This window comes from Camelina sativa, chromosome 4 (genome assembly GCF_030686135.1).
Source record: "Camelina sativa cultivar CO46 ecotype springtype chromosome 4, ASM3068613v1".
Taxonomy (NCBI): Eukaryota; Viridiplantae; Streptophyta; class Magnoliopsida; order Brassicales; family Brassicaceae; genus Camelina; species Camelina sativa.
Genome location: NC_141883.1, coordinates 24,279,416 through 24,299,586, shown reverse-complemented (window position 1 = coordinate 24,299,586; position 20,171 = coordinate 24,279,416). Strand labels below are relative to the sequence as shown.

The 20,171-nt window shown below is 35.4% G+C and overlaps 3 protein-coding genes, 1 long non-coding RNA gene, 1 other non-coding gene and 1 pseudogene across 15 annotated transcripts; 1 reads left to right on the top strand and 5 right to left on the bottom strand.

Moving 5' to 3' along the window:
• Positions 1-2,084: 2,084 nt before the first annotated feature.
• On the bottom strand, positions 2,085-2,757 carry LOC147946144 (uncharacterized). Its single transcript, XR_015597509.1, has 2 exons — positions 2,642-2,757; positions 2,085-2,368 (listed from the first exon to the last, which is right to left on the bottom strand). It is a non-coding gene; the product is annotated as an uncharacterized LOC147946144 (long non-coding RNA).
• LOC147946145 (U5 spliceosomal RNA) lies at positions 2,636-2,753 on the bottom strand. The gene has a single exon (XR_015597902.1). It is a non-coding gene; the product is annotated as a U5 spliceosomal RNA (small nuclear RNA).
• A 232-nt stretch (positions 2,758-2,989) lies between the features above and the next one.
• LOC104781447 (uncharacterized) lies at positions 2,990-5,897 on the bottom strand. Of its 2 annotated transcripts, none has more exons than XR_015597508.1 (7): positions 5,287-5,897; positions 4,805-4,981; positions 4,536-4,685; positions 4,368-4,428; positions 4,164-4,234; positions 3,995-4,062; positions 2,990-3,381 (listed from the first exon to the last, which is right to left on the bottom strand). XR_015597508.1 is itself a non-coding variant. In XM_019244805.2 (7 exons), the coding sequence occupies exons 1-7, from the start codon at positions 5,473-5,475 to the stop codon at positions 3,140-3,142; spliced, it is 999 nt and encodes a 332-aa protein (XP_019100350.1). In that variant the 5' UTR covers positions 5,476-5,897; the 3' UTR covers positions 2,990-3,139. The 2 variants fall into 2 exon arrangements, 1 of the variants encoding a protein (XP_019100350.1); XM_019244805.2 differs by having other exon boundaries at positions 4,327-4,428.
• Positions 5,898-5,986: 89 nt separating this feature from the next.
• On the bottom strand, positions 5,987-9,276 carry LOC104781448 (folylpolyglutamate synthase). Of its 10 annotated transcripts, none has more exons than XR_015597506.1 (15): positions 8,840-9,061; positions 8,579-8,709; positions 8,430-8,495; positions 8,211-8,320; positions 8,073-8,133; positions 7,902-7,985; positions 7,757-7,813; positions 7,608-7,668; positions 7,484-7,530; positions 7,335-7,412; positions 7,110-7,248; positions 6,806-7,012; positions 6,657-6,735; positions 6,292-6,569; positions 5,987-6,161 (listed from the first exon to the last, which is right to left on the bottom strand). XR_015597506.1 is itself a non-coding variant. In XM_087511487.1 (15 exons), exons 1-15 carry the CDS (start codon positions 8,847-8,849, stop codon positions 6,102-6,104), a joined length of 1,482 nt encoding a protein of 493 aa, XP_087367613.1. In that variant the 5' UTR covers positions 8,850-9,276; the 3' UTR covers positions 5,987-6,101. The 10 variants fall into 10 exon arrangements, 8 of the variants coding, with proteins under 8 accessions (XP_087367613.1, XP_087367615.1, XP_087367618.1 ...); XR_015597507.1 differs by having other exon boundaries at positions 7,110-7,236; XM_087511487.1 differs by having other exon boundaries at positions 7,096-7,248; positions 8,840-9,276.
• Positions 9,135-11,587, bottom strand: LOC104781449 (eukaryotic translation initiation factor 6-2). Its single transcript, XM_010506122.3, has 8 exons — positions 11,355-11,587; positions 11,081-11,120; positions 10,901-10,997; positions 10,703-10,788; positions 10,544-10,588; positions 10,063-10,193; positions 9,672-9,782; positions 9,135-9,582 (listed from the first exon to the last, which is right to left on the bottom strand). Exons 2-8 carry the CDS (start codon positions 11,088-11,090, stop codon positions 9,325-9,327), a joined length of 738 nt encoding a protein of 245 aa, XP_010504424.1. The 5' UTR covers positions 11,091-11,120; positions 11,355-11,587; the 3' UTR covers positions 9,135-9,324.
• Positions 11,588-14,848: 3,261 nt separating this feature from the next.
• LOC147946143 (uncharacterized) lies at positions 14,849-15,952 on the top strand (annotated as a pseudogene).
• The last annotated feature ends 4,219 nt before the right edge of the window (positions 15,953-20,171 follow it).

Sequence of the window (20,171 nt, the reverse complement as noted above, 5' to 3'; positions counted from 1 at the left end):
TATTACTTTATATTTTGTTTCCTAAATATTTTACATACTATTCCACAAAAAAAAAAACAGTAGAATCAATATAGAAACAAAAACTATGATATATTTAACCACACATTTTATTGAGTATTGAAGATATTATATATCTGAATTCAATGCAAACAAAGAAAACAACAATTTGATTCCTATTTTGTTTTCCAAAACCTGTGAGTTTTGATTCTTAACGTAAAAAGAACTTCCATTCACATTTATTTAAATTTTATAATTAATATATATAAACTTAATAAAATTTTAAAATATTAGGAATATGTAAAATTAAATTTTTTTAAATACTATCTAATATGGTTATATAGTAGATGGGTTATAAAGAAGACATGTTGAAATTAATAAAATATCATTAAATTTGTGCTAACACGGGTTAAATCCTCATTTTATTATTAGTAAACACTATTAATATTATAAAATTAAGTTTATTTAACTAATATTGTATATAATAATTAAATCATTAGGGAAAATGTGGCGTAATCATAGCGTATAAATAACTTACTATGTATTTAGATCCCTTATTTTGTTATAATAATTAAAAATCAAAATAGAATCTCAAACACTAGACAAAATAAACTAAATATAACAAACAAATGGTAATGAAATATATTGCGGGTTAAAAAAATAATATAAACATTTAGCCGCACAAGCGGTCAAAAAATTTAGTTATTCTTCTATTTGGAAAACATCCATTATTTATACAAACAAATACAATATAAAATATAAATAATAATAAAAATTATATGCACGAGCTGGCAATATGCATGAGCTATATTGGAAGAATGCTGATGATATATCATGGTTTTTAGGTGTTTTTAGCCATGATATAAGTTTTATTTATAGAGTCTTTTTGGTATTTTTAGAGTCTTTTGAGTTTTTATAGGATTTAGCATGAATGAGAGCATAATGGAGCTAAATAGGAAGATTTGGAGCTTAATCAAGCATTGAGGCTGAGCTACGAAGTTGGGAGACAAGTTCAGAGACCTGCATCGGTCGATGCAAGTGATGGTGTCGATCGATGCATCATCCAGCAGAAGAATTGGAAGTTTTCCCACAAGTTTTGAAGATTTACAAAGCTGCCCCAAAGTTTCCATATTTACATCATTAGTCCCTGGACGTTTTTAGGAATATAAATAGGATTTTTGGGTCATTGTTTAGACCTAAGCTTTATTTTCCCTGCAACTTTTGAGAGAAAAATCCCGGAGAGATTTAGAGAGTTTTTGGAGAGAAGAATCAAGACTCCTTCGAGAGAAGATTCATAACTCCTTTTCTACCTCTTTTAATCTTTTAATGCAATTTATTCAGAATATGATTTGTGTTTCATTGATTATGTCTGAGTAGATCTGCTTGTTAGGTTTAGTGTTTCTCATTAGGAATTTCATGGATTGTTATATTAATTGATTGTTTGGATTCATTATCTTTCTTGTTCTTCACCATAGGTTGTTCTTAATGCTAGATCTTTGATTAGTCATCTGGATTTAGATCTTAGGATTATTAATTGATATGATAATATAATTGATTTTCCTGACATAAACCTTTGGTGAGCAAAATTACTTCTTGCAAAGAGATTTGATTTAGTAATTTTGTGAACTTATCTAAACTTGATTTTATTGCTGGTTTTTAACTTGAATTTTGCAAAGAGATTTGGATTTTCGAGTTTTAAAACTTAGATAATATTTGCAGTGAGAACTGATTTATTTTACAATTGTGTTTAGAGTTCAAAAATGGTGCTTAATTATTGAATCCTGCTTGCTTAATTAATTGATATGATTTTCCATGATTTCCTGAGAATTTCCCTAAGCCTAACGTTTAATCCTTCTGAATTTACAACTCTTTTATTTTCTGTTTTTGTATTGCTATTTAAATTACAATTTGGTTTAGCATAATTAAAAGATTATTAAATTTATTGTGTGATCTAGAGTCCTTGTGGATACGATCCCTAAATACTACAATTGATCTCTTAATTTGAGAGAGTAGCTGTAGGAGCTTAGTGAATCTGTCTCTAGACTTGAGAAGAATGTTGATAACTCATTAATGCTTATATCTTCTCCTTTTGAACTTGATGATGAGTGAATCAAAATCATCATATTGATTTTATTTGTTATAATGATACAACACTATTCACATACAAAATAAAGAAATAGATCAGAAGAATAATTGGAAAATTTTGAGGAATCCATAAACATAAAAGATTGAGAAAAACAAAAACAAAATAATCAGCGGTGATTAATGTAAAGATAAACCGTTGACGATCAAATGTGAAATAAAAACTTTAAAAAAAGACTTGATATTGACGTTCCATTAGCTTATTCAACCCCCACAAACGGATATATGTCTGTATACATATGGAAAAAGAGATAAATTAGATTAATGTTTCCATTAAATGATTTAAGACAAAATAAAGTGCACCAAAGAGACACATAACTACCAAATTTAAAGAAGAAGATAACGGATTATGTGACACGTGGCGTGTTCTGCTAATTTTATACCCTTTTTTTTAGAACAAAAAACACTAGTATGTATTAATTTATACAAATCCAACCAGGCTTGCACACAAAATTTAAGGCAAATTAAAACATTCAGACTAGAGGAGATTGTTGGGACTCACGCTGAAGTGAGAGCCCTCCATAAATAGGCGTATGCCACTTAAGCGTGGAGAGCACACGGTATTCTTTAGTAAAAGGCGAAAGAATAGTTCGCTTTGTGCTCACCACATGGCTGCGTGATTTTAATCTTAAGAGAGTGAAGTCTATTTATAAGAAAACTCTCACTACCAATCTCTCTTAAACTTCCGATGTGGGATATGCGTAAAGCTTAGTGGGGAAACCGAAACATACTCAAAGCCCATTACCATTCTCTTTTATATCATTATACTTCCACTTAAATAGAAGTCTAGGAGTGTGTTAACTTCGTATCAGTTTAGAAGTACAGTATGTTTACTTCGTATAAGCTAATCTTTATATGTATGTTAACTTCGTATAAACTGTAAACCAACAATACATATAATTATTCTACACTTCGTATACATATCAATTTCCGCTTTATGGTTTACAGTTTTTTTTCCTCACCAAAAATAGACCTAAAAACCTACCAACATTTCAAACCGTTATAGCCTTGAGGAAACATCCTTGAAGTAAAGCTTTAGTGTCTCGTAGGTCATGAAGCAAATCCCAACACCAGGTACCACTTTGTAGTACTCTGGAAGAATTCCTCTGTACAAGCCTCTCGCTCCTTCCGTCTGAACAATACGCTTTAATGTCCCTAACAAACCTGTCTTGTACACTACCTCTCGCCCCCCTATTCCTTCTAGCTGCTTCCTTCTTCTCACCAGATCCAGTGGAAACGTAGCTGCAATGTTTGTTTTTGTTACATTAGATATGAAGTTAGATGACATTTGACCAACGCATCATTTCTATGAAGTGATTCTACTCCCTATGAATGCAGCATGAGAAGAGCCGTGAACAATAAGAATCGACGTGAAACTCATATAAGGCAAAAAGAGATAATAGAAACAAATGGAATGATATAGGTAACCATAGTTTTTGTTTGATTGAGAAAATGAGGCATCATATGAGTAACCACCCTTAGACGTAAGTTCCTCACATTAAACTATGCTATATATTTGAAGAGAAAAATCAACTAGAGAAGATCATGGTAATCATATCAATTTGCTAGACACAGAAGCATGCATATGAGAAGGAGCAACATATTTTTCATTCTGTGGCAATAGTGGAACTTAAGATGCAACATGTTCAGCTATTCTGAATTGAAAGCAAAGTACAGAGAATTTTGAGTTTGAGACTACTGATGTGATGCTTGTCAACAATACGAAACTGATTGATGCTCATGCTAAGTTAATCAGTGTTTATGAGCAAGGCATAGAATGACACATTACAATCAAACAGCGAGTCTCATGGCAAACAAGAAAGGAAAAGGTCAAAGAATAGCTAAGATAACTTACCTGTTGAAGATGCTATTCCTGAAAGACTTCCACAAGCCAGACTGACCATGATAGGTGAATCATGGGGCCTTGAGAAAATGAAAACAAACAAACAAGTTTAGGAAATAGTTACAACTAATATGTGACATAGTTTAACAGCAAAGCTGTAATTTCGAGATCGACTTATTACCTAGTTGACCTCCAATAAGATCTCAGTGATTCATACACAGAAAAGCTAATGGCAATACTAGGCCCAACACCCTGTATCAAATAAATAAGACCTTAGTCAGGAAAAACTGAAAGAGGAACGATACAACACTCATGATGTATGTGTATCTTTCTGTGGAAAATACCACAAGCGTTGTTCCGAGTCCCTTGTAGAGGCCCAAGATACCTTCATCAGTGCTGATAGTGCGCAGAGTATGCCAGATACCCGTGTAGTAAATTACTTTTGTCTGCCATTGATGCAAAGATAAAATGTCAACAACCAGCCAATAATGCAATAATGCTTCAGAAAATCAGCATGTGAACTTAGAACACAACGATCATATCAAATACTTACCTGAGCAGCAAGACGAGTCCTAACAAGATCAAGCGGATAAGTGGCAGAAGCAGCTGTGATTCCAGCCAAACCACCGGCTACAAAATGTACAAAAAGGTTTGAACTTATACTCGCCTTGTGATTTTCCATCCCAGTAACCATATACATGAACTGTAAATAATCGAGTAAAAAGAAAGTTCAAAATCAGAATTAGGCTCAGTGGAGAGTAATGCCACACTACGAATGACAAACAAAACAAAAAAAAAACTGCAAGTTTAAGATCCTCAGACCTTCTTGTAGTGTTCATATGCGTAGAAATTGACAGAAGAATATGGAAGACGGTGAGCAATTGTAACCAGATTCCCTTTCCAAAAAGCCTTGACTCCTTCTTCATTCAATATCCGTGATGCCTCGTGCAATATGCTTGCCTTTCTTAGAGCTCCAGCCTCTGAGTGCATACCTTGCACCTAGACACATCATAAGTATATAATCACAAATTTGTCCCCAAAAAAAAAACTTAGCTTTAACACAAAAATTTCCCTTTTTAAGCATTCAAAAGTGTAGCTAAGAAGGTTTGGGCTAATCAACCAATATACTAGATTCTTTCTCTATACACAGACCTCAAATTCAGCTTTTTCATATCTACAGATCCCTAATTTTTTTGATAATCCCAATTACACAGTGCAATTGAAAATACTGAATTGGTCTTACTTCAATTTGTCCAAAAGATTGAATTTTTCTTATTCTCACTCGATGAAAAAAAAAAACAAACCTGGAAGAGAATGGTGAGGCGAGAGAGAGGGGCAGTACAAGTCTTGCTAAAAGCACCGGCGAGTCCTCCGGCTAAGAGCTGTGACGCCGATTCGATATGTGATCTCTGGTCCTGCGTTAAACGATGAGAGGAAGACGCTACGCCATGCCCTGAGCTCACACCAACCCTAGCGTCTGTCTGCATCACCATTTAGCCCGCCCAAAATCACAAATCCTCAACCTATCAAAAATTCTCAATCTCACACACCTCCGAGAAGCTTATCCGAACAATACTACCACCAAGCTCGAATTTTTCGAGGAGGAGAAAATAAAAAACGAAACTTTCAAAGATCTTCGTTTTGGGTTTTGCTTTCGATTGAATTTGCTTTTGCTTTGCTTGAAAGTTTTGGTTTTGGGTCTCTCTTTTTGTGTGCCTCTCGTCTTTTTTTTTTTCCAACTTTCACTTTGTGTGCGCTTGGTTCCAACGCCACACCTACACGGCAAACCACACCTACACGGCAAACAGTGAAACGACAGCGTTTTAGATACAACGAACGTTACACCGCCACGTGATTCACCTCTTGTATTTTTTTTCCTATTGTATGGTCAGATTCCTTTTCCATTGTTACATCCACACTTTAAAAAGCTTTGGCCAGCAATCATTTAAACATTGGTGTCGTCGGTGTGGTACACATTTGAAAACGTTATGTAACTTGTAAAGATTTTGTTGGACCTTTACTAGTGTTTTTATTCAGCACGTGTTTTGTCTTCTTTGTTAAAATCATGTCCAAATGTATCTTTTCTTATAACTATTACAGGCAGAGACATATAGTGTATTCATTTCCTGATTAATCTCAAGAGATCACCCACCAAGTGTAATGAGCCAGTTACCAACACCTAAAACAACAAATAACAAAATCACAATTAGATAGACCACTTTTGTCACCTGAAAAAGAAAAATCTGAAACTAACTTTACAAGTAAAGTTAATAAGTTATACTATGTAACCAAACTAATTCGTTATTTACCTGAAAACGAACTTGTTTACTTTGGCGAGCATTGTCCCGGAGCCAGTCAACGGCCAAAGGAAGTGACGAGAAAACGAAACTTTTCACCTCATCTTCTTTGCCTTTAGTATCACTTTCTAAATTAGATTTTGCTTTACCTTGAGCCAAACTGTCCCAAAGCCTCTGAAGACCGAACTGCCACGTCATTGAATCCACACGTCTGTCATCGTTCGACGAATATCCAACTTTGTTGTACACTGATACGTTTGGCACAAATACGGCTTTCTTGAAATCAACTCCTACCACATTTGAAAAAAAAAAACTTAAATGAGAATTTTTGTAAAATCCTAATAAAGAAATCCATAACATAAACAGTTTAAACACACCGTGATCAATGCATTTACTCCTTAATCGCGGAATAAGCAAACTCGGGTCACGAACAGACATACAATTGAACAAGAGTATCTGCATTATGTACATAACCACCAACGTTAGATATAAACTTATTGAGGTCTCTAAGACACAATTGCTTTACCTGCTCTGATCTTTTTTGGTTTCTTTCTTGGTTTTGTTTGATCTGTTTTGAAAACCATATAGCGCAAGCGTCCATGCTTTCAGGACTGTGAGCTCCATCAAGGTAATACACAATCTCCTCAGGGAGTTCTGAATCAGGCACGACCATAGCCCGTCCAATCAAATAAGCATTCGACAATCCAGAGACGAATTTTTCGGGTAAACCGGTCTGTTTTTGAAGTAAGAAAACCGTTACTGTTTCTTAATAGAAATTCACAAAATCAATAATCTTTTTTCATTGTTTCAACTCACTGTCTGATTCAAACCATTTTTTTCCTCAATACCAATCTCTTTAAGAAATGTAGAACACAACGCAACCGCAAGACCAGCGTTTAAATATTGATGTTCGCCTTGAAGCCCGAGTCTCTGGCTCGAATCCAACGGTTCCACTACCTGAAGATTTACCTTCACAACAAGTACTTATTAATTGATAACCCTTACGTCATCTCAACCAAATATATAATGATTTGGTTTGTTTTGTGGAACCTTACCTCCAATTTTGAAGCTTTCTCATTGAGTACATGCATCGCTTCATCAGGTTGAGGCACTGTAAAAGCCGGAACTCCACTCTGCAAAAGAGAGAACAGTTAAGAAGGAAGGAAACTGAAACTCGAATAACGTAGAAGCTTTTTGTTAGCACCTTGAAGATACCAGCTTTCTCTGCAGCAATTTCAGCAAGAGTGTATCCTGAATATATACAAACTGAGTGATTAAAAACGTATTGGATCCATTTATTTCGGAGAAATGAAGCAGAAGAGACTAACCAAGTATCTCCATATGATCATAACCAAGTGAAGAAATACCACAGACGACAGGTTTCTGAATCTATATATACTAACATATGCTTTGTTAGTGACAAAACCTGATTAACTAAATATTAATCTCACATAGAAGATAGTCGAATAATTCCTACCACATTAGTTGCATCAAACCTCCCACCTAAGCCAACTTCTAGTATAACAACATCTACCTGCGCGTAGGTAGCATCAATAACATAATATTATGCCTAAGGCATGCATACGAGTTTAGTTTACTGAGAGGAAAACAGATTTCAAAACCTGTTCTGTTACGAAAATCTTGAAAGCTAATAATGCAAGGAAGCAGAAGTAAGTAGGCATTGGAATCTCATTGCTAGTTTTCTCCTGCACTTTAATTTGAAAGGATGTAACTAAAATGAGAGAAATAAAAACAAAAAATCTAATGAATGTTCTGTTCTATATAATCCCCACCTTTAGTTTATGGAAGCAACACCAAAAGTAGTCAACAAATTTCTCCTGGCTTATCTCAAGGCTGAAGAAAGCAAATTATGTTTTTGAACATTTTCTTCGATAAAAATCGTTGTGATGTGTATGTTTTCAGAAGCTCACCCGTTGAGACGAAATCTCTCTCTGACATCGATTAAGTGAGGAGACGTGAAGAGACCAGTTCGAAGACCGTAACAACGTAGAATAGATTCCGCAAATACGCATGTTGATCCCTTCAAAAATATTCAAAAACATAATTTGCTTTAGTGCCGGCCACATGAATGATTTTGTCTATGTGATGTGAACCTTTCCTTTAGAGAGAAAAATCATTCGTATGTGAACCTTTCCTTTAGTGCCGGCGACATGAATGATTTTCAGATGTGAGACTGCGTCTTCGAGCTCAAGAACCTTTAAAAGATTCAATAATCTATAAGAAAAGCTCATAACTTTTGGTAATGAACACACAAAAAAAGTTAAAAATGATTTGGAACCTTGAGATAGTGGAGGAGCAAACGGAATCTCTGAGATTGGTTGTTGTTAACAAAACTGCTGCGTTTTGTGATCAAAGACGACAATGCATCCAAAGTGTTCTGGTAACGAGCTGACAATTCACCTTCGTCTTCTTCATTGTTTTAGCCCCATCCGGCAAATAAAACAGAAAACGTAAAAGAATGAACACACAGAGTGTTGAAAACATTCATATAAACTTAATGAGAAGACAAATTCGGATTATAGAGAAACAGAACATTTACCAGTTGCCATAGAACACAAACAAAAAACAAAAAAGTTAAAATCCCAAGTTTCGATTTAGGGATCTGTTTCTCTAGTCGTATATGGGTGTAAGGATTGGAAATGAAAGGTCCTAACTTTCAGTTTAATCTTCAAACTAGTTGAGCGAAAAAGGTGTTAACTTTATCTATAGGAGTAACATAGAAATGCAGAATTCGGATATGTACCGAACAAAACCGTTATCTATTTCACCAAATGGTTTCTTCTCCACTTAAAATATGAACCAAAATGTGGACCACAATTAGATGATATGTGCAATTTCAACGAGAATTTTCTTATCAATTACTTAAAAAGGATTCAAAGGGACATCAACAGATTACTTCTAAACTGTTAAAACCACACAAAAATATAAGAAAAACAGCTAATTCTTGCAACAGTAGAGTATGAAAATCTCATTGACACTTGGGGATGTTGTTGTGTGTGTGTCTCATCCAAACAAAAACAAAATTTAAACATAGGTATCGATCAAAGACTTCCTCATCTCATCGACGATAGAGCTGGGTTGGGCTTCCCTTAGCTTGAAGATGCTGTCTATAACAGAGAGCTCTGTTGCGGTTGTGTCTGAACCACAGAAGGAAGTCCAGTCATTCACGGTCATACCCGCAGCTATAACTTCACTACCACGGTTTACGGTTCCAGCAACGAGAGGGACTTGAAGAAGAGTTGAGAGTTCATCCAAGTCTTCTACTGAGGTGTGAGGATGAACCTGTTTGAGGCAAAACATTCAAATTATAATGAGACCAATGTCAAATTTCATCAGTTTTCCAAGGGGTGTTATGTTCTTTATCCTCTTACCATTCCACCTCTGTTGGATAGGGCGCAGTAGCTGCCCACAAGAATGTTGCCTGCAATTGTCTGACGGAAAACTTCAACGCCAAGAACATCTGCAATTATTTCCTCTGTTTCCTGTCAATGCAAAAAAATAACATAAGAACCAGACATCAAAACCATAGGGTATACGTACAGCTCTGTTAACATGCTAAGATATAAAATCAAAATAAAATCTAACATGACGCATACAGTACAAGGGAGCTTAAGCAATAGATTACAAAGGACTAAATTACATTATCCTTGCAAAGTTTTGTATAAATGCACACTTATTCTTTCAACATTTCTTGCCAGTCATGAAAATGTCTGCTTTTGAAAAGCATTCATTAGAGAAACACTGAAGGTCATTAATCTTTACCTTATCAAGATCAGTGTGAGCAAGAGCGACATGATCATTGCAGGCAATGCAGTTTCCAAGAGCAGACAGACGTTCATCAATTCGCTGGACCACAACTCGATCAGGTAGACTGTTCCTCAAGTGTTGAAGCTCTGGCGGGATAAAAAAATCATCAGCATAAATCAGGAGATGCAACCCAACTACAGACCACAAAACTCGAAATATAAACTCAAGATATCAAAAAGAGCAAAAGACTCCTATATAGTACACACGTAACAGATTCTTCAACAACGGAGGAGAAAAAACATCTACACCAAAACCATATTCAGTTATAAAAAGTCCATTCATAAACTGAAATGAAAAAGGGATTGGCTTTGCAGATACTTCAGACAAGTTGAATAAAAGGTATTCAGCAAAAACTCAACTATCAAAGTCAACTGTATCATGGGAGACATTAGTAATTGCAGTGAGAAATGATTTGGAGAAAGAACTGTAAAATTACCTTGGTCAGTAGTTGTATGGGGGACAAGAAGCCCATTCTTGTTTCCTATATCGAGAAACACAAAAAAAAAAAAAAAAAAAAAAACACACACACATTCATTACGCTAAAGAGAAGAAGGTTTTGAAGCAAGAACTTATAAGAGATGAAGAGAAAGCGAACCAGCACAAAGACGACCAATAATTCGTGTTCCTCCAATAGAGGTCTTAACGATAGGGATAACATCTGCTAACTCAGACTCAAAAGCACTACACAAAAGCATCAAACAAAAAGAAAACATCAACAACTGATATAAAAGAAGCAAAAACAAAAAACTGAAACTTTTATAAAGTATCCAACCCAACAAAAGCAAAAGCAAACCTGTAAAAGTTCTCAGAGCCTCCTATAGCGACTAAGCAATAGGCATTAGTAAGTTTGGAAAAGACACCAACTTCACAGTTGTTCTCAAACTGAAGACCTGCATATCAAATTACCCACAAATCCAATTAAAGCTAATCAAAAAGAGAAGTAAAAACACTAAAGTATTTGCAGAAAGCTTACGAGTCGCCATTACAGGGAGGAGGAGGCTAAACGAGTACACCTGCGTAAATAAAGAAACATGAAAACGAAATTAGGGTTTATATATAATATACTTCACAAAGATTCAACTCCAAAAATACAAACGATTCCGTAACTAGGTTTTTACAAAAAAAAAAAAACTTAAAAACATATAAAAAGATTCGATTTTGCAATCGATTATGTTACAAGAACAAATTAGGTTTACAAATTATTGATGTTTGGTTAGGTCTAAGAAGGAAAAATCAAAGAAGCTTACTTGAGAGGGATGAATTCGAGGAGAAGAAGCGGCGAATAACGAAGAAGAAGAAGGAGGAGGAGGAGGAATAAATGGGAGTCGAACGAAGGTTTTTTTAATGAGAATAAGGGTTGCGCCGGCCCTGGATGATCCTCCGAATTAAGCCACCGTTTGGGCCCTAATTTAAAGGAGGCTCCAATAATACACGACAATTATTAATAAAATTAGATATTTTTATTTTGAGCCTTGGAGGCAAAGTAAAGTTGAAAAGTCAGACCACTTTCGAACATATTATTTTTGATTCAATATTTGAGATTTTTTTTTTCTTTTTCTTGGGGGGGTGAAAATGGAAGAAGTAGTGAATAAAAAAGATGGGAGTAGGATTTATTGAATTTGTTTTACTCCTTGTACTATATTTTTAGGTGGCAATCAAAGTTAAAGTTTGTGAACTATGGTACTGATATATTGTGGATTTAATCGAAAAAATGTTGCAAGTAACTGATATATTTGTGGTTATTAGGTCATTTGTTTTGCCTAACTGATCTCTCTATTTGAATGAAAGAAAAAAAAACTCTACATGTAGTCTAAGCCCATTATTTTTTATCAATTCTAAGCCCATTATTGCAGATGAAATATGAAAGTGAAGCCCATTATCCGAAATAAACCATCAACGTTTTTTTTTTTCTTTTCTTTTTTTCTTTTTCTTTTGAGCTCAAGTGTCGAGTGCTTGCTTTTTTACTCACAGAGCATAAGTGGGTAAGTCAACTTTGGTTTCTGTCTCAAGTAGTTTATTTGTCTTAAGCTAGATCTCGTTTTGATTGCCGATTATAACATCTTTTCCCAAAATACTACTAAATTAACTTTAAAAAAAAAAAAAATTGTCGGTCAATAGCTCAATAATGTCTCTGTTAACTTGTTTTCTCTTAGTCTCGTCGATATGTCTCTATTAACTTTTTAATTGAGTGGAATAATTTTTAGTAATACAGTGATAATGATTCTTTGGATTTTCTTCTTCTATATGCGTCTTCTCGCCACGTCTAATAGAAGAAAAAACAACCGAACTTGTTTCATGCATATAGAATTGTTTCAGCCAATCGTTTTTATTAATTTAAATTTTGTTTACGTTGTTGTCAAGTTTTCGTGGAGAACAAAAAAAAAAGAGAGCAAAATATCTAAACGGCTACGAGGTTTCCGGTTTGTGAAGAAAACCAAAAACGAAAAGAAAAGAATTGAGTTTATCTTCTTGTTTGCTTGTACTGTATTACACAGTCTCTGAACGTGACGGCACTCGACTTTTCCATTTTTGGACGCTCGTCGTGAACCGTACGTGGTGACCTCCTTTTTTCATTTTAATAATACGATTTAGAACAATTTTAGTTAAACCGCACCAATCAAAAATTTTGCCTTTAGTTTGTCAGAGGAAAATAAAATCAAATGAACAACTATCTTACCAAATGACTCGTGCGGTGCGTGTTGCACTGGTCTGATGAAACTTTTAAGTTGTGCACATTCTTACTACACAGGCTCTGTCAAGTGTCAAGCCACACAAAATATCTTCTTCTTAGAAAAATAAGATATTTCATTATTTTGTGTGCACGATTCTCAAAATATCTAATCGTTGCTTTGAAATAAAAATTAACGTTTCCTTAAATGTTATAGATAGTGTGCGCGGTAGCATATAGTATATATTGGTCATAGATCCAAAAGTAATTTAGATCCGGCCTTGATAATTCATTTAAGTATTCTAATATGTTTCTGATAGATTCGTGAAATATATAAAAACCATGATAAAGTAGATTAAATTATTGACGATCCATTGAACTCTACAATATTTTAGTGTCTAAAATTGTATTTTATAAGTAATTTAATTATCATGATATATTATATCAAATATTACATATATTAGATTTAGATCTACATCCCGGTATTGCAAGATTCAGGTTACCATATCAGTTATCACCCACATGACTTGCATTTGAAATGCGTCAGGTGAGTTGGTTTCTACCTGCTTGACAAACAAAACCTTGTCCAACTGTAAGAATTTAGATTCTGCACTAATGAAAGAAACCATTTTCATGACGAAAATATTTATTTTTGTTAGGTCCAGTAGTAACAAATGATTTATTCAATTGCTGCAACTTGGTTTCCCGTGATTGTTTATGTTAAGTGTTCACAATGTCTAGCTTACGATCGAAACACAATGAAATAATTTGTCGTGTATCAAATTTTTGAATACGTAAAAAAACCCTTGGAAGATGTCGAACAACACAATACAATACGATGATGTCGGTCATTCGGCACAACATATATATCGCTTAAATTGAACTGTAGCATATATATACTCATATATAAATTCTTGGATTTAAGTGAGTATTGAGTCTATTGACCCCACGAATGAATATCTCTACGATAATAGATTAAATACGCCAAATAGATAATTGTACACATAAATATTCGTTTGCTTTATAGTTTTGGTTTGCGCGTCGGCCGGATTGTTTTGCACGATCCAAAGATTATAAAACTATGGGCTAGATTACGACACTTCGTTCTTCGAAATCTATTTGTGGTTAACGAATGTGATCCAATACCAAGCATGTATAACAGGAAAGAAAGCATGTGAGTGACGAGTCTTTCGTCCTATTGGTTTTTCCTTCTTTATATTGTTGTTTTGTTTTGTTGAATAGTATGTGGTATCAACCGCACATACCGACGTAACTAATCACCAAATTGTTAATTCGTGTAGCAGGTAAGCGTAATTTTAATAATAGTGTTAAAAACTTAAAACCATTAAAACGTGTTTAAGTTGGGGTTAAATAAATTACTATTTATTGATATACGTACCTTGAACCCATCACCCGATGCTTGCAGAGTAGTATATGGTCTCGTTGTCTGGTCTCTTTGGCCTGCGTTTGGATGCGGAGACGTCCCATATGAAGATGCATCTATTGACATAAGTGTTGTACTAAAACAAAAGTAGTACAAGATGTGGATCAGCAGGATTAAACCAAAGAAGAAATCTATTAAAGCGGTTAAGAGAAATCACATGAAGCAAGAAGAAGTTTCTGGAAGAGTAAAGACTTTCTTGTTATAAGGATAAAAAGAAGTTTTACAAAGAAAGATTGTTAATTTCCTAAACTATAAAGAAAAAGGAAATTAACAATTCTGATTAGAATTGGGAATTAGCCTATTGTGTGGCTAAGTCCAATTAGTATAAATAGGGGAGGCTGGGTCTTGAGAAAGATCAGCACTTCATAGATTGAGAGATCCTAGCATTGAATCTTAAGCTTAGAGAAAGAATAGCTTGAAGATTCAAAAAAGGCTAAGAGCTTAATAGGATTAGAAAATAGAGTTAAAGAGAAACCTTGTCAGAACTTCTTTTCTAATAAAAGAGAGTTATTTGAATTTCTGTTCGATATTCAGTGTTAAAGATCCAAACTGTTTAGGTCTTACGTTTTCAATTGGTATCAGAGCTTACACTTGTAAGGATTTAGTACGGGTGAGATCCTGTGGAAAGGATGGAGAGCTACGGTGATCTTCTCAACACCAACAAGGTCATTCTGGACGATGGAAACTATGGTTTTTGGAAATCAAGGATGAAGTCCATAATTGGTGGGATAAATCGACTTGTCTGGAAGGCTGTTCTTGAGAAGTGGGAAGAACCAACTATCAAGGATGAAAAGGGTGCAGGGATAGCTAAGCCGGAGGAGGATTGGACTGAAGATGAGATGAAAAAGTCGAAATACAACTCTCGGGCTCTCACAGCTATTCACTGCAGTGTAGGAAGAAAGCAATTTGAATTGATTCAAGGATGTGAGACAGCGAAAGAAGCATGAGACATTCTTCAAGTTCAATATGAGGGCACGACAAAGGTTCAGAGTTCCAGAAAAGACATGTTGGCATCTCGATTTGAGAACTTAAGAATGGAAGAGCATGAATCAATTTCTGACTTTAGTTCTAAAATCAGCACTTTGGCTCAGGAAGCGGTAACCTTGGGAAAAAAATATAAAGATCATAAATTGGTTAAAAAGTTTCTTCGATGCCTACCTACAAAGTTCATGGCCTACAAGACTGCTTTATGTGTGTCAAACAACGTTGAAGATTTAAGTTTTGCAGAATTAGTAGGAATGCTACAAGCTCATGAGATGGAGTTAGGAGGAGTCAAAAGTACTAAAGGTGTTGCTTTAGCAGTCTGTGAGATCAAAGACAAGATAGAAGATGATGACCCATTTAGCTTGTTGGTTCGCAGATTTGATCGTGTACTCAAGAGAGTAGAACAAGGTCAAGGACAGAAAAAGCTCACACCATATAAAAAGACTGGGGAAGAGAGCAAATTCACAAGAAAAGCAGAGATGCAGTGTCATGAATGCAAGGGTTATGGACACTTTATTCGGGAATGTCCTACAGTCAAAAGAAGAGAAAACAAATGTTTTGTATGCAAAGGTTTAGGACACACTCAGGAAGAATGTGTAAGTCGTAAGGAGAAGTCTTTGATAAGCATGGATGAAGACACTGAGGAAGACAATGAAGAAGAAATTCTGAATTTTGTGGCTTATCTAGGCATTACAGAGTTTGTAGATGGGGAAGAAATTTCAGACTCTGAAGGAGAAAACGAAGAATAATTGATAGAAAGTTACAATGAGGTTCGAAGTACTCTCATTAACCTTGGAAAGGAGAATCAAGAATTAGTAAAAGAGAAGGAACATCTTACTAATCTAGTTAAAACACTCCAAGATGAGTTAGAGTCAGAGAAGAATCTTAGTCAAGAAAGTGTGTTATTGATCAAAGAAAAACTTAATCTTGCTAACAAATGTGAAGAACTAAAGAGCAACTTAGATACATAAAAAGAAAAATCTGCAAAATTGCAAACTGAGCTTGAGATTCAACATAAGAAGATTCACATGTTTGCTGGGACGAAGCAATTGGATGAAATTCTAAGCTATGGAAGGACAGAGAAGACTCATAGAGGCTTAGGATTTGATGGTCAAACATCTGGTAATACAAGTGAAACCAAATTTGTGTCAGGAGGACTGAGTACTCCACCAGCAGATGCAGGAAAAGGTCAACAAGTTAGGACTAGTGGATGTTATTACTGTGGGAAGTATTGGCACATAAAAATTTTCTGCTATAAGTATTGGGAAAAGGTTCAGAGACTCAAGCATCAAGGCAGATTTTTCTGGAATGGATTTCGTAAACAGATTTGGATAAAGAAGTCTGACCTATATCAAACTGTATCAAAGGAAGTTACGAAGTTCACCTCAGGTGTAAATTTTAGATGCAATATGGCATTGATTACAGAAGAACTAGATAACGATAGTCCTTGATACTTTGATAGTGGGTGTTCTCGTCATATGACAGGCACACAAAATTACTTACAAGATTTTCGAAGAATCAGAGGTGGTAAAGTTACTTTTGGAGATGGAGGACATGGAGATATTCAAGGAAAAGGGAGAATGGATGACACCACTCTACCTAAGCTAATGAATGTATACTTAGTTCAAGGATTAAAAGCAAATTTAATAAGTGTGAGCCAACTATGTGACGAGGGGTTAACAGTATCATTCACCAAAGTTGACTGCAAAGCTACTGATGAGGAGAAGGAGGTAGTTCTAAGAGGGACTCGATCTGGAAACAATTGTTATATGTGGAATGGCAACTCAAATGTTTGTTATTCAGCAAAAGATGATCTTAATTTGTGGTATCAAAGGCTTGGGCATATGAATGTCAGAAACTTATCTACGCTGGTCAATAATGAGATAGTACGAGGAGTTCTTCGTATCAAAGGAGTTGATCGAATGGTATGTGGACCGTGTAATCAAGGAAAGCAACTAAAGATTCAGCACAAGAAAGTTCCTGATATACAATCCAAGGATGTTCTGGATTTAGTTCACATGGATTTAATGGGGCCTATGCAAACAGAGAGTTTGGCAGGAAAGAAATATGCTTTTGTATTAGTAGATGATTATTCAAGATACACATGGGTTCGGTTTATTCGTGAGAAGTCAGATACCATGGAGAGCTTCAGGATTTGGGCTTTGCAACTCATAAACGAAAAGGGAGGTATCAAAAGGATACGAAGTATCATGGTGGGGAGTTCCAAAATGAAGTAATGAAGGTGTTTTGCGAGAATCATGGTATCTCACATCAGTTTTCTGCTCCCAGGACACCTCAACAAAATGGAGTAGTTGAGAGAAAGAATAGAACATTGCAAGAAATGGCTCGAGCAATGATCCATGGAAATCATGTGTCACAAAGATTCTGGCAAAAACATTAAACACAGCTTGTTACATCATAAATCGAGTATATGTGAGGAAGAACTCGACCAAGACACCTTATGAGCTTTGGAAAGGAAAAATTCCGAATCTGAGTTATTTCCATGTGTTTGGGTGCAAATGTTACATCTTGAATGATAAAGATTATCTTGGAAAATTTGATTCCAAATGTGATGAAAGAATTTTTCTGGGTTACTCAGAGAGTAGTACAGCTTTTAGAATCTACAACAAGAGGTTGGGGACCATATTCGAATCAGTCAATGTGGTCTTTGATGATTATTCATTTAACCAATGGACAGGATGTGAGTCTGACAGTGAATCAGAGGAGCTGACTATAAATGAACCAGAAGAAGTGGAAGCTATCAAAACTGAAGAAAAGGTGAGAAACAGTCAAGAACCATTGTTGCAAATTCATAAAAATCACTCAGCATCAGATGTTATAGGAGATCTCAAAGAAGGTATGAAAACCAGAGGAATTAAGATTGATTTCAAGAAAATGGAGAGCAATTTTGCTAGCTAGGAAAAAGTCCATTTTGAGTGTTTCGTCTCATTCTTTGAACCTAAGAATCATAATGAGGCTCTAGATGATAACTCATGGATTTTAGCAATGGAAGAGGAGTTAGAGCAGTTTGAGCGAAATGAGGTATGGGAGTTAGTTCCTAGACATAACAATGTAAATGTGATAGGAACAAAATGGATTTTCAAGAATAAAACTGATGAGAATGGGACAGTGGTTCGAAACAAGGCTAGATTGGTGGCTCAAGGATATACACAGATTGAAGAAATTGATTTTGAGGAAACATTTGCTCCAATAGCAAGACTTGAATCAATAAGGTTCTTCTTAGGAATGGCATGTATCATGAACTTCAAAGTGTTTCAAATGGATGTAAAGAGTGCCTTCTTAAATGGGATTTTACAAGAGGAAGTATATGTGGAACAACCTAAAGGTTTTGAAGATTCAAGAAATCCAGATTATGTTTATAGTCTGAAGAAAGCTTTGTATGGTTTGAAACAAGCTCCAAGGGCATGGTATGAAAGGATGACAAACTTTCTGTTGCAGCAAGGTTATGAACGAGGGAATGTAGACAAGACCTTGTTTATATTAACCATAGACCAAAACATCATGGTGGTACAAATCTATGTGGATGATATCATTTTTGGAAGCACATCACAAGATTTGGTGAATAAGTTTGTGGAGAATATGTCTCAAGAGTTTGAAATGGGTCTTGTTGGAGAATTGAAGTATTTTCTGGGATTGCAGATCACTCAAACAGATGAAGGGATATTTGTGTCACAAAGTACCTATGCAAGGAAGTTACTGACAAAGTTTAAGCTGGAAAAGTGCAAAGAAGCAGTCATTCCAATGAGTACGTCAAAGAAGTTAACAAGGGATGAGAAAGGGCAAAATGTTGATGTGACTTTGTATAGAGGAATGATCGGAAGTTTGTTAGACTTGACAGCTAGCAGACCTGATTTATGCTACAGTTTAGGAGTTTGTGCTAGATATCAAGCAAAACCTAAGCAATCTCATTTAGAAGCTGTGAAAAGGATTATTAAGTATGTCAAGGGAACACTTGATCTCGGTCTTTGGATGTCAAAAGGGTCAAATTCAAGTTTAGTGGGATATTGTGATGCAGACTATGCTGGAAGTCTGGATGATCGAAAGAGTACAAGTGGAGGTTGTTTCTTTTTGGGGAATAACTTAATCTCTTGGTTAAGTAAGAAACAGAATTCTGCATCATTATCAACAGCTGATTCAGAATATATTGATATGGGAAGTTGCTGTACTCAACTGCTTTGGATGAAGCAAATGTCTGCAGATTATGGTATGGACTCAGGAATTCTTCAAGTTTTGTGTGACAATAAAAGTGCAATTGATCTCTCAAAAAATCTTGTGCAGCATTCAAGAACAAAGCATATTGATGTAATGCATCATTTTATTAGAGAGCTTGTGGAAAACAAGCAAGTCCATATTGATCATTTATCCACTGAGATGCAGTTGGCTGATCTGTTCACTAAAGCTTTAAATTTTCAGAGATTTGTGATGTTGAGGAATCTAATTGGTGTTTGTACAATATGAGTGTATACTCGTGGTACAAGAACTGGTTCAAGAGTTGTTGAAAGTTATTTGAGAAAATGGATCAGTTGTGTGTTTATGGTTTAAAAGGTTATGGGCTTGGGCTGAATAAAAGAAGGGTTTTTGTTTTTATAAAAAAGGAGAAGAAGGATTCGCGGTTAGAAGAAGAAGAGTCTCGAAAAAAAAAAAAAAACCTAAGGAGCAAAGGGAGAACAACGAAGATTTTGAAGCTTCAAATCACAACAATAGTGACCGCAACTTGCAGAGGGAAGATTAACAGGAGAGGTGGATCTGAAAAGCGAACGGATGGTGACAAAAATAGACCACATTTGATTGATGAAGAAATCGAGGAATTTGAGCATGCACCGGTTCTGGTTCCGTATTCGGAAGACTCATCTTCGGCGGAGAAGACCCAAGGTCAGAATGACGAATCGTTTGGAACTGCATGTGATGTCGATCTGGGTGAATCCGAAGAAACGGAGTCAGATGAAC